Source organism: Oryzias latipes, chromosome 3 (genome assembly GCF_002234675.1).
Source record: "Oryzias latipes chromosome 3, ASM223467v1".
Lineage (NCBI taxonomy): Eukaryota > Metazoa > Chordata > Actinopteri > Beloniformes > Adrianichthyidae > Oryzias > Oryzias latipes.
Window position 1 is genome coordinate 12,488,616 of NC_019861.2, and position 16,324 is coordinate 12,504,939.

At 38.3% G+C, this 16,324-nt stretch overlaps 1 protein-coding gene across 1 annotated transcript in view; it reads right to left on the bottom strand.

Annotated features, from left to right (window-relative positions):
- LOC101169428 (E3 SUMO-protein ligase PIAS1) overlaps positions 1-16,053 on the bottom strand; it is an 80,270-nt gene extending 64,217 nt beyond the window's left edge. The window contains exon 1 of the mRNA XM_023953063.1: positions 15,867-16,053. Coding sequence (XP_023808831.1) covers positions 15,867-15,890 — 24 coding nt within the window. The 5' untranslated portion in view covers positions 15,891-16,053. The remainder of the gene's footprint in view (positions 1-15,866) is intronic.
- Between the last annotated feature and the right edge of the window lie 271 nt (positions 16,054-16,324).

The window sequence follows — 16,324 nt, forward strand, 5'->3', positions numbered from 1 at the left end:
GGTATTTTTACATTTTTCGTTCTCATATAACTGCTATTCGTTTTTTTGCTTTTTTCATTATATTTCCCAACTAATGACTAATCCGCGATGATCCAGTATAAACTGAGGGAAGTGACTTTAACAAAAAAAGTAACAAACAAAATAGAAAAGAAGTAGTCCGCTCCCGCACTTCACTAGTGAAGTGGACCGGCGGAGCGCGGACTTCCAGCTTTGTGTTTGATGGGAAGGGGGGGGGGGGTACATGAGCGGTATGTGTGGGAGATTTAAGACTGCGATCCGTCCCGCAGCTCTAGGGGTACAAGCAACCGAACTCAGAACCGGGTCTAAAAGTGTGTGTCTGAGCACAGCTCGGATCGTCAGCACACACAGCGGTTTGAGCTTCAAAGCAGAAATGTCGAATGTTTTCTAAGGAAAAGTCCTTAGAAAACATTCAAACAATCACGCGGATTAGTGTTTCCAGTCGTGTCTCGACTAAATAAAGGCTGATGTTATTCTTACATGTTTACGAGCAGCCAGCAAGCAGCGCCACCCAAAGCTAATGTTGTTAGCCCGTGTTAGCATACTGCTAATCCTGGCTTCGTTCAGAAAAAGCACTGACCATGCGGATTAAAATTCAAATGATGAGCGAACAGGTGTTTCATAATAACCGTAACATTATTAAAGGCACGTTTAGAAGATCGTCTCGTATATTACCGAGCTGACATGTCAATGTATATAGCCGCTCGGCGCTGTTAAACATTGTTTTGTATTGAATTGTTACATTCAATAAAGTTTGGAAAAAAAAGCCGCTCGGCGGAATTTATATCCTTCCGGTTTTCAAACCCTACTGCGTATGTGCGAATGTTTTATTCCGACGGAAAGTGTGACCTTAGTGAACGTTTTTATATTCTGAAAACATTTTTCTGGGCCCATGTACACGGTTGGATTCTAATCCGACCATTGATCCCATCAAGATATTTTGTACATGTAACCGCGGCTTATGGTGTCGACGCGCAACGTGGCGGGGGCGTGGCATCACGATGGTGGTCTCTCCATCGGGATGTCAGTCACCCATCACGATGGACGAGGATATCGTCCTAGGTTAGAATGTTGACTTACGGTATGCGCCCCTAAATTTTCTGGTTGTGCCCCTTAAATTTTCAGTTAGGGGCCACTGTGCTCCTAGTGAAAAAAGTTAGTCTGGAGCCCTGCGCACCTGAAACTAACTGGTGCGCACCTGATACTAAGTGGTGCGCACCTGAAACTAAAAGGTGCGCACCAGTTAGTTTTTTGTTTTTTTACTTCAAAAAAATTTTTTTACTTCAAAAAAAAATTTTTTTTCCTCCATTTTTTTTCCTATTAATGGCCCTTTAGGGGCTCCGTACTTTTAGTATTAACCTTGTCTCTTTAAAATTATCAGTGTGCCAAAGGGTTTCAGCTTCAACACATACAAATATGAAGAATTTCTCCAAACCTTAAGTTTCAGAATGACAAAGCAGTTAACAAAACTAAGGCCGTACCTTAAACAGAAAGGGGGAAAAAACATCAGACTTCACTAAATTTAAATCAAAATAGGCAGGCATTTTAATTATCAAAAGCTTATCTATACAATCTCTGCTATTTATTTATTTTTTTGGGGGGGGGACTGGAGAGTTGATACGCATACCTCAAGTAAAGTCAGCTGTATTGTCAAATATACTGTATACACAATAATTTAATATACAAAATATACAAACATCTACAAATCTCCACCAAAAAACAGATTTGGACATGGTATGATGCATTATGTCATAAAGTAATAATAGTGCAAAAGTGGTTATGAGATAGATCATGTATAAGTTTAAAGTGACAACAGGAACAGTAAGTAGAGGAGTGGGTTATGGCAGTCTTTGGTTGGGAAAATGTTCAGATGCAGGGGGTAAAGGATGGACGGGTGTTTTTTCAGTTTGGGGTGGCAGTGGGGGGTGGGGCAGAGGGGGTAGTGAGTTTCCTGATCACCTGGTGGAGGAAACTGCCCTTGAACCTGCTGGTTCTGGCCCGGAGACTTCACAGTCTCCTCCCTGATGGCAGCAGGTTGAAGTGGCTCTGGGATGGGTGGGATGGGTCACCTGCAATCCTGACGGCTTTGCGGGTGAGGTGGGAGGGGGTTGTGAACTAGTCAATTGAAATTGGAATAACTTGGTCTTCAGACAGTGCTTTTAAGTCCTCATAACATTTTTTAAAAATTATATTAATTCAAATAGTACTTATTTAATATTATACATTGAAAATAGTCAGAATAGAAGTTTACAGAAGTACAACTACAGATTACAAAATTACAACCAAAGATCAAAAAATCTGCATGTGTGTGTTTCAGAGCTAGAGTCAGAATGTGAGGAATAAAATGCTCCCACTTAAAAGCAATCGGACAGACGGTGCAAGAAATCATTAACCTTCCAGTGATTGCAAGCGCTATAGGCAATATGCATGCAAAACCTCAAATGCAACATATCCATCTAGGGCTATGACATATACCTTCAGTATGTGAAAAAAAATACTACAAGGTTGCAAAAAAAAGAAGTATTTATAGAGCTAAATCCAAAGAATTATAAACACATTTATAACATCAAACAAGTTGTTATACTAACTAATTAAAATGACCTGCGAAACATTTATCTATCACAGATTTCTGTTTTTTTTTATTGCCTGGGGTGATAAATTACCATAAGTATTTTCACTTCTATATGATGACAGAGAGAAGAAATGTGGTAAAACTTGAGTCCACAGACCACACCTTGGAAAAAATGTCTTTAACTTGGCTCTCTTCAGTAAGTGGAAATGTAAAGCCACTTGTCATCTTGTCATGCTGCAAACATTTATCACAGTAGATGAAACACTGATGAGATTTTGAGCTCTATTTCCTTCAATAATATAAAGCAAACCCTTCAACTATAATTCAGTGAGACAGCTTTTAAGATTGTTAACTACCAGTAAATAGGGTTGACAGGCTCGCTGCTGGGACAAGCTCCAATTGCAAGAAACAGTAAGAGCACATTTAATTATTGAAGTATTTTAAAATCTATTTTGACACCACCATTTTTAGAGTCCGTTGAGTTTCTATTAACTATAAATTACAAACATTCTAGAAGCTAAGCTTTGAATATGAATGGGGTTAAGTTAAAGGAAGCACATCCAGTTGGATGGAGACTGTAATGGTAGAAGGAATGTGCATGCTTGTTCATCTGGCTTGATGTGTGGTCCATTGCATGAAGGTTTGTCTGTCAAGGTTGAAACCTAGGATTAGACCCAATGACATTTTAGTAGAATAAAACATCAAAAAACATTACAAAATGATCTAATTACACTTTATATTTGAACAAAGAAGAGGCCACCATTGGAGGGGGGGGTTTGTAAAACAAGCTTCTAGTCAGTGTAAAAGAGGATAAAAAACACCTGCTTCTTTACATAAGATCCTATAAGTTGTTAACTGTATCCAATTTATGAATAAAAACGAGTAACTTTATCACAAAATCTGTTTGTAAACATATATTTAAAATACTAATTTATGCTGGATACTAATTTATCTTATAAATTGGCTTTGTGTTAGAAAAATACAAGTGAGGATTAATTCTGCCTTAATCATTCCAAATACAGTTATGAAAGGTTTGTGTTTTTCTGACTTTTTACTGCCTAGTTGCATTATGATATTTGCAATTTTTAATACAAGCGAACAAATGAGGCCTTTTCTGCCCACAAAACTCTACATGACAGCTGCTCTGCCATTATTTACCAGCGTTCGAAATTAGCGGTTATCCTGTTGTCCGAGACAACCAGATTTCCCAGAGGACAACCAAAAATGAACCGAAGGGTTGTCCGTGTGACAACATGGTCTTTTATTCAACATTTTGGTCGACTATTTTTCAAAGTTTTTGGGAAACCGACGTCCGACTTTTTAAGATAAAACCGAGTGTACACGAACGATGTCACGTGACTTCCGAACGAACCGAGTACTCCCCGAAGACATCGCAAAATGACAACATTGCACCTGCATGTCTTGTTTAAAAGATCAGTGATATTACTCTTTACTGCTACTGCAGCGCACAATGTAAACATGGTATCTATCACACGTGTTTATTTGAAATAGATGTTTCATATTATAACTTTTCATCACATATAAATATTACTTTATATTTGGAATGCTGTACTAGTCCCAGTCCATACAAGTGTTCTAAATTTTAAAAATACTCATTAGGTTACAGTGTTGGTTAATGTAATCAATTTTCTGATATATTATAGAGTAAGATAAAGTATTTTCATTTGTCCGTAGCAGTATTTGATTTACATGGCAATACATTGTGTAACCAGATGCTTCAATATTTAGTAAAATGTTTGTTTTTAATATTTAAAGAGTTTTTTAAATCTCCATCATAAGAGGCAGTTGATATTAGATGTATAGAAGAAATAAAGATGTAAGTACTGACATCTGAGTACGTTTCGTTGCTGTTGAATATTGGTATCGAAGGACAACCAAAAATTGGGGAGGACAACCAAATATTACTTGCCAGGTTGTCCAGAGGACAACTATTTTTTTCTTCCTTATTTCTAACGCTATTTACCTATTTATTTGTTTGTTTGTTGGGTTATGATATCTTTGTCTTCTTTGACCAGAAGTTAACTCTACCTGCAGGTCAGGATTACTCCAAAAGGTTAACTCACAAACATCAATAAAAACTAAGCAGAAGTGTACAAGACTGGTGGAGTTAGGGTTGCTTTTCTCTACCGGTAATCACACTCGTTGTTTATAAGTACAACTATCATATAGCAACTACAAACAAGTTATTTGATGAAGTTTTTTTAATCAAAACATACTGGGCTAAATAAAGCTGATTTACAAAGATATGTATAACTTTGTATTACTGATCAAACTGACAGGAATCCTTAAAGTCACCTATAAAACAACGGTAAATTTCCCTGTTATGGTCAGGTACAAAGCTTTAAAAAGCAAAGATAGAGGCAAAAAAAGAACAAAGAATGTCTCACACACTATTATACAGCAAAAAAAGAAAAAAGCACATGCTTGATGTGTTTGCTAGCAAAGTCAAAAACCTGCTGCATGTTATTTTTGAGGGGGTGAAGAGTAGTTTTGAATCTCTAGAGGCTTGGAAACAGTGAGGCTAATAATGTTGTGCTGAGCAGTTCCTGCAAAGGTTTTCAAAGATGCATGTGTCTGTATGGGGGTGTGTGTGGTGGTTCTTTAGGCACAGAGGGGTGGGGGTTGGTTGCACACTACCTGGCCATTATATAAAGCTCCCACTCTCGGCTAGAGGGCTCTGTACTGAGTGCCAGCTCCCCACCACCTCCACCCTTTCCTCCTCCCCTCTTTGTCCTCCCATCCCCCCACCTCTTAGCTTTCCAGCTTCTCTGACTCAGGCTTAACTATAAAATACCTCCACCAGTTGTTTTCTCTCCCTCCTGCCTCTGTAACATCCAAATGGCTGAGTGCTCAACAAAAAATCTGAATTTAGGACGTGAATGGGGCATCGGTCAAACCAGATGGACTTTGTTCAGAAGACATCCTTTTATCATTACATGCAGCCCCACCACACCTGAGGCTACTACGGTCTAGCCCTGGCTTGCCAAAAGCAGATAGAGATCTAAAACCAGCAGAGTTCAATGCAGACTAGTACAAGTTGTTCAGAAGGATGTTTTTGATCTTGGGTCAAAACAGTGCAGGTATTTGCTAAAGGTAGCAACAAAACAACACAGCTTTGCAACCGCTAGGCTAATGAAAGAAAACAAGTGGGAAAAAAGAGGACACTAATGAGCAGATCCAAGAGACGTGTGTCATTATCACCAACCTCAAGACCCCAATGAAAACTAAATATAGCAAGGTATCCCTATGGACGAAAATGAGAATATTTGACAGTCTTGAAGCTGTGTTATACCAGGAAGTTGATAGAAGTTGTGAATAAAAACAAAAACAGAGGATAACAAAGCTGAAGATTTACCAAAAAAAATCAACAAGAGACAAATTGCAAGAAAAAACAACAAAAAGGGAGTCCTGGGAGGAGAGTTTCATCATTTTTGTAACAGTACCAATTATTACATTAATTGTTTGTATATATATTCAATACACATGTGCGATTGCAGCACATTGCTTTAGCAGCATGTTTTTCCTCCTTCTGCAAAAAAAATATGTCCCACCAGTAATATTTGAAAGAAGGCCCATTGTTTACTCAAAAGGTAACCTACAAGGCCAGCAGCAGCTCTGCACATAACGCTTAAGTTGTACAATTGAGCATATTCTCTCCGACTTTAAATTTTTTTTTACTTTAAATTCTTTTCTTACTGTCAATCCTATAAATGCAAATTTGTAGGAAATTGGCAGCAGTCAAATAGGTTTGCTGTCCATCTTTAGTACAGCAGTTGTGTTTCTTGTAGACCGCGTCTAAAACTGTATTAATGCTCATTGACTGAAATTCAATTCGATTCAATTCAATTCAATTTTATTTGTATAGCCCAAAATCACAACAACAGTCGTCTAGATGGGCTTCGAAGTAAAACATGAACTCAAAAGGATCATGAATACAAAGAGTTCAATAGGAAAATACTAAAATGAACTGAAAAACTGACTAAGCTATACTGGCATCCCTGCCCTTAGACCCCCCTTCGCGGTAAGGAAAAAGTTCCATCCACTGCTGTTTTACGACCATTGCTTGTATAAGACAACTGGACAGAGTGAACCCTCCCCCCTTAGGTTCCAAATGGAAAGTACTAGGGGATCACGGATGATGCGTGATCTGTACGGGTCACTAGCCACGGTTCAGCACGCACGAGCACTGCAGATAGCACCCCTGCATGCGCATTATTTAAAACAAAAGTGTGCTCACACCTAACGCAATTTGTGCGTCAAATTCACATACACTATCTTTGTTTTAAAAAGCCTCAAAGTCGCTGCATGAGGCATGTCCAAAAGTGTATTTATAAACCTGACGCTCCCGCCACTTGTGGGAGGAGCTACAATCAAATATTATTGTTGACCTCATTATGGAAAGCGTAAATGTTCAGAGATCCGTTTTATTTACTATGAAGAGTTCTACAAAAGCATCGATGAGCAGCGCACATCTGGGTTCGTGAGATCATTCTGAAGAGGAGCAGCAGCGTCTGAATAACGACAGCTTTTACCGTCCCGACACAGTGGCAGGACAAAGCCGCTGCTCTGTCTGGTCCAAGTGGGAGGAGCTTTTTAGCAGCAGGGGGTCACAGTGAAAGAAATTCTGACATCGCCTGCTTCTCTTTTTTTCTCTAAATATGCTCCAGTTTTTAGTTTTTCAAGATGCAATATACAATAATGCAATTTTGCTAAGAGATGGGACTCCCAAATGGCTGACGGAAGGGCAAACGATCTCCTCAAAGGGTACCATCCAACTACCGGCCAATAACCTGTCTCTCCACAACATGAAAGCTCATATAAGGCATGATTGCAACCAGAACAAATAGGCACATGGATCAATACATGAGCAACACACAGAAGGGCATTGGTAGAAATTCCAGAGGAGCCAAACACCAACTCCTGGTTGACCAAACAGTTTCTCAAGACAGCAGGTCATGACACACCAACCTGTGCACAGCTTGGATAGAATAGAAGAAAGCCTATGACTCAATGCCACACACATGGATTACTGAATTCTTGGAGCTGTATAACATCAACAGGACTCTAAGAGCCTTCATAGGAAACTCAATGAAGCCGTGGAAAACCACCCTTGAAGCCAATGGCAAGCCACTTGCATAAGTGTTCATCAAATGTGGGCTATACCAAGGTGACGCTCTGTCCCCACTGCTCTCCTGCATAGGTCTGAACCTCCTCAGCCAAATAATTAATAAGACTGGCTATGGATACCGACTCAGAAATGGGGCCACTTTCAGTCACCTCCTCTACATGGATGACATCAAGCTATATGCTAAGAGCGAGCGTGACATTGACTCCCTGATCCACACCACCAGGATCTACAGTACTGACATTGGGATGCCATTCGGGCTCGAGAAATGCACTCAGATGGTGACAAAGAGAGGCAAAGTAGTCCACACAGGAGGGGTCTCACTCCCAGAAGGAACAATAGCAGACATTGAGGAATCCCACAGTTAAATGGCAACCTGGAGCAGGTAACAAGGAAAGCTGGAACAGCCAAACAGCTCCAATACCAGCGCCATTTCGAATGGGTAACCTCACACTCACATTGTCCCTTTATCTTATACAGCAAATGGTTATGACACATGGTTGACTCCAGTATGTCTAGAGCTTAAGTCTCAGCTGAAATAATCAAGAAAAACATAAAACAGCTCTCTTGATATCGTCTCGTGTTAAATACCCACATTTTTGCTAAATTTGTTTGTAAACCATATGCTATGAAGATTTGCCTGATAAGAATTTGGAATAAAACAACAATGACAAACGCAGATCAATTGAAGAGAAGGAGGGATGAACCGAAGATAAGACGACCAGACGTTTGGTTCCGGAAGAGAACAAAGACCTATAAATGTTTAAAAAGGGTGGCTAAACTTCCAATTTTGATTTTTGTTGCTTATAATTCAACAAACAGCAGCTTCTCCTCTTCTATGTAAAACTAAAAGACCAGTGAACAAATATGAAGTTAGTAGAGATGAGAGCATAAGTAGAATAAAAATGGTCACTCCAATAATACTCAATCTGATGTCTTTTCTATGGTTTGTGCCCCTGAAGAAGATAGCAAGTATGTAACCATCATTAATTTCTACCGTTTTAAACATAAACCCCACAAGTAAAAACTTTATTTTATCAGGTATAGGAATATTATCAGTTACTGAAATTACAGGCCTGCATTTATAATCACCAAACAGCTACTCATATGGAGTAGTCCAAGATTAAATAGTACGTTGCAAATTAGCGACCTGCGATGTTGAGAAGTTCAGTCTTAGTCACAACTGCCCGTTTGGCTAGATATGAGCTGTTTGCAGGCGAAAAATGGACAAACCTGTGTGGGGCATACAGGTGGCCTGGAATAAAAAATAAGGTCGTAGCCTGCTCGGTAAGTTTTTTGAGCAAAAATGTTCGAGTACATTTTATTTATACAGACATGCTGTGGGCGACAGGTCATAGTGAACACTTCTTACACAAAAGGCTAGGGTAAAGTAAGGGTCAGATGCAAGCGTGTCGTATGGATTTCTTGTAACTAGGGCTTAAACAACACGTATTTTTAAATAATTATGTTAAACTACTGCTGTGAAATAAGTGGAAAATTAAATACTCATATCTTATATTTATTGTTAGTATTATGTTACAATAATAGTTGGCATTCAGTCTTTTCAGACTCCTCAGTGTCTCTTGTTTACTAAGAGATAAGCAGCTAATTTAGTGACATTTCTAGTCTTCATTTAGTGACTGACATGAAGTTTGTGTTACTCATAGCCTTCAGTTGCTAAATTTTAAGACAGCTCAGTCTTTTAAAGACTTCAGTCACCGTCCCCATGCTAGGGAACCCCTGATGTTGATCTCTATTCATGTCAGATGCAAATAAGCCCCTTTTTTAAGTTAACTGACAAATATGCAACAGAAAACTTGCATGCAAATCAAAAATCAGTAGGTAGATGATCTACCTGGTTTTAAGTTATTACAGAAAAAACGAAATGGTCTGGATGAAGAGGAGACTGCAGACTGCTCAAATTAAATAAAGTCTGCTGTCTTTAGCAACCCCTAAAAGATTTCGAAGCACAAAGACTTTATGCATCATTTAAACATTGCTGCAGCTGTTTTGACAATCACAGATGACTGGTAATTTAGACGGCTCGGAATTAAACTCAGGCTTTGCTTGTCAAACCCTGTGGCACTTTACATAAGGTCCAAGTTTATGGGTCAAAAAATGCCATTATTTTTATTTTTTATTCTTATGTCCGATGTCTCTAAAAAAAGACAGATTTTCAGAGCTAAAATAAATCAAAAAATATTATTCAATTTTTAAAAAAGTTGCTGTGGGTTTATTTAAACGATGATTTAGTTAGATTTCTTTAACCAGAATGTGAGTGTGGGAAATATTTCTCACAATTTGCTGATTTTTTTTCCTGGACTGATTACATAGACAGTGGAAGTATAATTGAGCACTGCTGCTCTGCAGGGTTTTTTAAAAAAACAATAAATTAGTGAAAATATATCCATTTTTATCCATTTTATTTCATGTTACCATAAACCGAATTTATAATTTTAAAAGGAATGTCTGAATGCATGGTGGGGACATCAGTCCACGTTTCTGGCTGTGATCGCTTAACGTCCCCATGATCACCTCAGCAGATGTGACAGTGAGTCAAGACACAATAACACATTACACAAGAAGGAGTTACAGGGAAAGAGAAAGAGAAAAAGAATTTCCACAGAATATGAGCACCTGGAATGTGACGTTTCCGTTAGTCACTGACTTCTCATATTATTTTTTTACTTTAATGCGCGGGGTCACATGACACATTGCAAATTTTTAATATTTTTTGCTTCTTTTATGTGCAAAGAAATGTTTGAAGTGCGGACTAAAACCCAGAGGCATAAAAAAACATCAAACCTTTGCCGTTTTTATATTTGTCACATCTGTCGAAAAGCAAATGGATAATATAACTATTGTTTATTTATAAATATGTGCATAGGCAGCCAACTATTAGTGAATTTAAAAATGGATGTGTTCTCAGAAATTGTTTTTAGGAGAAAAATCCTCTATTACTTATATACTTTCATATCTTATCCTCAATAAGTGGGACTGAATGTAATACATTATTATAAGCACATTTGACTGGATAATTATTATTATCAATTAATAATTAATAATTAAAAAATATTATTATTATTTACAAAATTCTTTGCTAAGCTACAGCACATTATAAGTGATTTAGAGCCGGAAAATTAGAAAAATGGCACCATAACTCTTTGCATTATGGGTAAATATATCTACCAGGAAGAGATTATTAACTTTAAGGGAATTAGCTGAAAAGCACATCAAACTACAGAAACACAGGGCATGGAAAATGAATTTTCTATGATGAAAACCTTTTCAGATATTTATATCTATATATTCATTTATTTGAATTTTCAAAACCATGTAAATGTGCAGGAAGGGAGATCAACGAAATGCCTTTTTCCCCCAGTACTAAACACACAATTGTGCTACAATCTGCTGCCTGCCCATGTCCATCTGAAATGTGACATGTTTCCACGGCAACTAGGCTGTGTAACAAAATCACCACAGGACTCGCAAAAAAAGCTCCATCTCCGTGAAGCCACACAAAAGTTGGAAGACTGCAGACAACATGGCTCACACAGGGCAGAAAAATGGAGCTTACACACTTGTTCGACTGAGCAGGACATGCAGAACATACATTGCGCTGCCTGAAGTGACACTGCGCATTTGTTATCTTTATCTTGTGGTCACAGCGGTTACTTACACAAAGTATTGGCAACACAAAAAAAGACCGAGAACTCTAAACGCTTTGTCCCATCTGGGCCCCGATGCTACCACAGACCAGTCAGCCATCGAAGAAACAGCTTACACCTTCACTCATTTTTAGATTTTTATAGATTATTGACCTGCTCTTTAGATGATGCTACATTAACTACTAAAGGTGCACTGCAACCTTAAATAACACAACAAAACCCACCAGTTATTAGTCACTTAAGCAGGTTCCACATGATCGTCTGCTCACGCTCAAACCGAATATTACCACAGATAACAACAGTGAAAAAACAAGAAATAGGCAGGTGTTGACAGCATAAAAAAAGAGCACAGAAAAGGGCCTGTATCATTAGGGATTAACCCAGCCAGAGGCTCTACAAATAGGCTGTCTCCAACTATAAGCCGCCAGCACACTGACAGTCATTTGTATTGCCAGGCTGCTGCTGCTGCAGCTCCACAGAAGAAAGTAGACAGTTCAAAGAAGCTGAGGCGGATCGCGACTCCTCTCAAACAAAATGCAATGCAACAGGACTTATTTGGGGGCCTGGCAGCATCAGAGGATTCTACAAGCACATATTTTGTCTCAGATGTCAGCTTTGTGCACAGATTCTCTGTGTTAAGTGTAAGAACAATTCTGAACAGAAAATGCAGATTTCATGCGATAAAAAAACGATGCGCCTGATCATGAATGGAACTTCTTTAGTGTTGAAAACGGTAAAATCCGATTTTAAGAGGACATCAGTGAATCCACATAATCACAAAGAATAATTGTCGTATAAAAAATAAGTGCAACAGCTCAGCTCTTTTCCTTTGCTGTCTTTCTTGACAAAACTTCATTTCTATATTTAAAATGTTGCTTCCATAAAGATTATTCCATTCTAGATTAGTTTAGAGTATAGATGAGTTGAAGGTTTAAGTAGTGACTGCAGAATAAACCTCAGCTTCAGCCTGAAAAGCAAAGCTGAAACTGAAGACTAGGAAGTTAAACTTTTCAACAGTTACTTTTTAATAGAAAATATAGTACCGGTATTTGTTTTGCTTTTCTTTCTGACAGAAGTAACATTTCCCCCCATCTGTCACTGAATGCACAATCAGTGCAGCACTACTAGCTGATTTTTACAAATAAACCTTCAAAATGTGATGACATGAGCAATGAGAGACGAGTGCTGTCAAAGTAACATTAATATTTCTATATGCACAGTTACAAGACAGATATGTTAAGAAACAGAAAACAAAGAAGAAGGCAGCCGCTCAAAATCATCTCCTTGCTATTCTAATAATAAAAACAACCAGAGGAACTGGTTCACAATGACAACGTGGGTCTACTTTAATTATTGTTCTTTTATCATTTGAATCCATTCAAACATCCATCAGGACTCATTAACACTCTATTATGCATTGAAAGTCTGAATAAGTGGCAAAAACAACAAGAAAAGGATTGACGGAAGGAAATCTTACGGTAGTGGTGGTAGAAGCAAACTAATAGTGGCCATGACCTTTTGTCCAAACTTATCAAAGAGGAATCCTTTTCAAAGTAACCTGATTCAAATGCTACATAGAGGCAGATTCTGTTGTTTGGTTCTGCTGCTTCTGCACCGGCTGAACACTAGACTGAAAAACCCAATGAGATAGAAGATGAACACGCCCACTTTCTAGCACTTTTAGCACAGGTCCACTGCAGTTAATGTGCAACAAAAATGTCCACAACTTTTCTGCCACATCTGACTTTTCCAGACGGTAGGATTGCTCCATAAGTCAGCTCAGAGATAGTTTCCACACAGCGATGTTTGGAGTCGACCTATGAATTCCTCAGAGAAGAGAAGTCCGGGGAAGCATTTTAAACAGGTTTGCTGCACTGCTTTGTAGATCTAAGACTTACGCCATCTGTGCTTACTCTCAAGTGGGACATGAAGCAAGTAGGGCCTAAAAGAAAAGGATCCTTATACTTTAATCTAGCTAAATGAGTTTCATCTTTTTCCCTCTTCATGAAGTTTATTCCAGGAAATCCCACTCCAACAATAAACAAATAAACTTGGAGATCCTGCTTCTCCATGGTCTATAGCGGCTTGAGATCATAACTAGAACACAGAGCTTAGTGCTACCTCCAACGTTCACTCTTTTTTTTTCCATTTCCAACACAACCTGATTGGAATACCAATCAATTTATTTACCAAATTTTAATTTAAAATTTGCACTTGTATGGCTATGAAAAGCAGTTTTCTCATAACTAATATTAAGTGAAAAAAGAGTAATTTTAAATATTTAAAATAATAATAATAATGTTTAAATTATTAATTTATATGTGCAATAAACAGTAAACAGTATGCGCTTAAAAAACAAGAAATTGCATTATTAGAAAGATAAGAAATAGTATTGCTTTTTTAATTTTTTAACTTCTTATGACTTAATTAGAATAACCCACCTTCATTAAAACAAGGGTGTAACGATTCATTTTAACAATTCGATTCATATCATAATTTGTGGTTCTTAATACAATTTATAGTCGATTTTGGTTCATTTTGAACGATTAGATTTGATCCGATTCACTGATCTAAAATGGATCCAGGACATCTTAAACCAAAACTTCAATCAGTGTGACTCAAAGATAAATTCCTGGTACTGAACAGTGCAGCTGAAGTTTTCCAGATTCCTCGCATTTCTTACAAGATAATTAAGTGTAAATTAAATGTGTATATAAACAAACAAGTAAACAAGAATGAATGGGAAATCCATTTACATTTTAGTTTCATGAAGTTCAGCCCACTGTTGTTTTTCCAGATTAAAATGATCCAAATTGAACATTATTAGATCATTCTAGCACACTGTATGGTCACATGTTTGCTAAATTCAAAGTAAAATAAATCTGAAACGGTATTTTCCAAAATCAATATAATCAATTTATTTCATTTTTAAAGGATTTTTTTAATGGTATAGGTCTTTTCGATTAACAACTTGCCTGAGACGGATCTATCAGGTCGGATCATGGGAATAAAAATACATTTAGTCAAATAATCAATACATCACAAAAAACATCAAAACGTACGCAGAGCAAGGACAAGTTTGCCAATTTATTTGGAGGATAAAGCCTAAACTAACAATATGAGAACTTTATTGAAACGATATATAACAGATGATATATTTTTAATGTATAACTGTCTGACCAAAAATCACTTGGCAACCATTTCTAAATGGTATATTGATGGTTTATGCAACAGGAACACAAAATCAAGAAAAGGGGTTCCTAATTTCAGCCTTTTCTATTTTCAGGACTTTGGGTTTCCTGTGTGAACAGTATCTGTGTGGTTTAGACAAACTGTGACGTTCTGACGGACTTCTCCCTTTCTCTTGCCATACTGTGATTAAAAAAAAAGAATTTGAACTGCAATCCCAGCTTCTGGAAGGAGGATTGAACATTGACAAGATGGGCAAAACCCTGCAGAATTCCAAGCTGGGAAGCTTTGTTCCACAAGCACACCGGGCTTGTCAACTGAAGCACAAAAACCCAGCAGCAGTTGTGTTGTCTTCTTTTCACAGTGTGCGGCGGAACAGCAGCACCTGGCTCAGACTGAGCAGCATGTATGGATCGGCAGATTCTGTGCAGCCAGTGGAAACACACAGGGGAAGCGTCTATAAATAGCGCAGGTTTGGGATCGATACCTGCTGGATGGATGTGCTCTGAGAAATTACTCGAAATCAAGAGTCAGAGTGTCCAGCTGCGCGGCTCGTGACGGCCGCTCGCCGTATAACCGGATCGCGGAGCTGATAGCGGCTAACGGAGGCACCGTTACACGGAGAGACGGGTTTTAATAGGCGAGCATCAACAGGTAGTCTCTCTCTCTCTCTCTCTCTCTCTCAGGTCAGATCGACCCGGCGGGAGACTTTACCTGCAAACAAGCACGCGCTCACCTCGGATTCAAAAAAAGAAAGAAAAAAAGTAGGGTTTGTGTGACAAACTTAGTCCTGCCCAAAGAATATAAGATATGGTTGTTTTTTGTTGTTTGTTTTTTAAATCTGCATTCGCGGGCATGGCGCCGCTGTCATGATGTGTAAACCGCGGCTCAGTCAGACGATATTTTGATTGAAATGTTGCTTTATTAAGGAGCACTCGTTTTCTTCGTAGCGTGTGTGAGTTTTGTTTTGTTGTGTTTGTTTTTTCCCCACAACAGAAGGAACTGTGGTAATAAATACAAAAGCGGCAGCCGCCCCCAAACGAGCTGCGGGGCTCTAACTAGCGCTCCTCACATTTAAACATAAACATGCTGATGCTCGGGCGAGAGCTGGCGCTCGCCAATTCAAAAAAGTTAATGCTGCTTTTGGCTCGTAAATCCAACATCTGGCAAGATTTCACAACCCCGTGGATAACTGTACCTAAAAAGTGGACGACACAGCCGGCGCCTGCATCATAAGCGGGTTAATTTGTGATGATTTAAGGCTGCGCCTTACCTTCAGTTCCGCACTCTCCGCCATCTTCTATGGATTTGCGCAGGCGTTGTGAGGTGTTGTCACGTGACTGGGACGCACAGATCGGGTGGTGAATGCGCATGCGTATGATCACAAAACGAGAGGAAAGTATGGATAATTTTGTAATTACCTTGATCCATCAGCAAATCATAATGATACTTGTTTTGTTTTGTTTTTCCTGAATTTTTGTTTCAGTTTTATTTCCCATTTATTTAGTTTGAAGGAAAGTAAACTAAGAATAAGGTCTACCTGACATAACCCTAAAAATAAGCTCTGGATTCCTAATTTGTGTAATTATTTTTGTTGTTGTTCAGTAATTACAAATTGCTTTTTTGTTAATTCACCTAATTTTGATTGTTTTGTCGTGTTTAGCTGTTAAATAAAAAATGACCTAAGTTAGCAAAAATAGATTAGAATGTATTATAAAATGATCAGCAGTT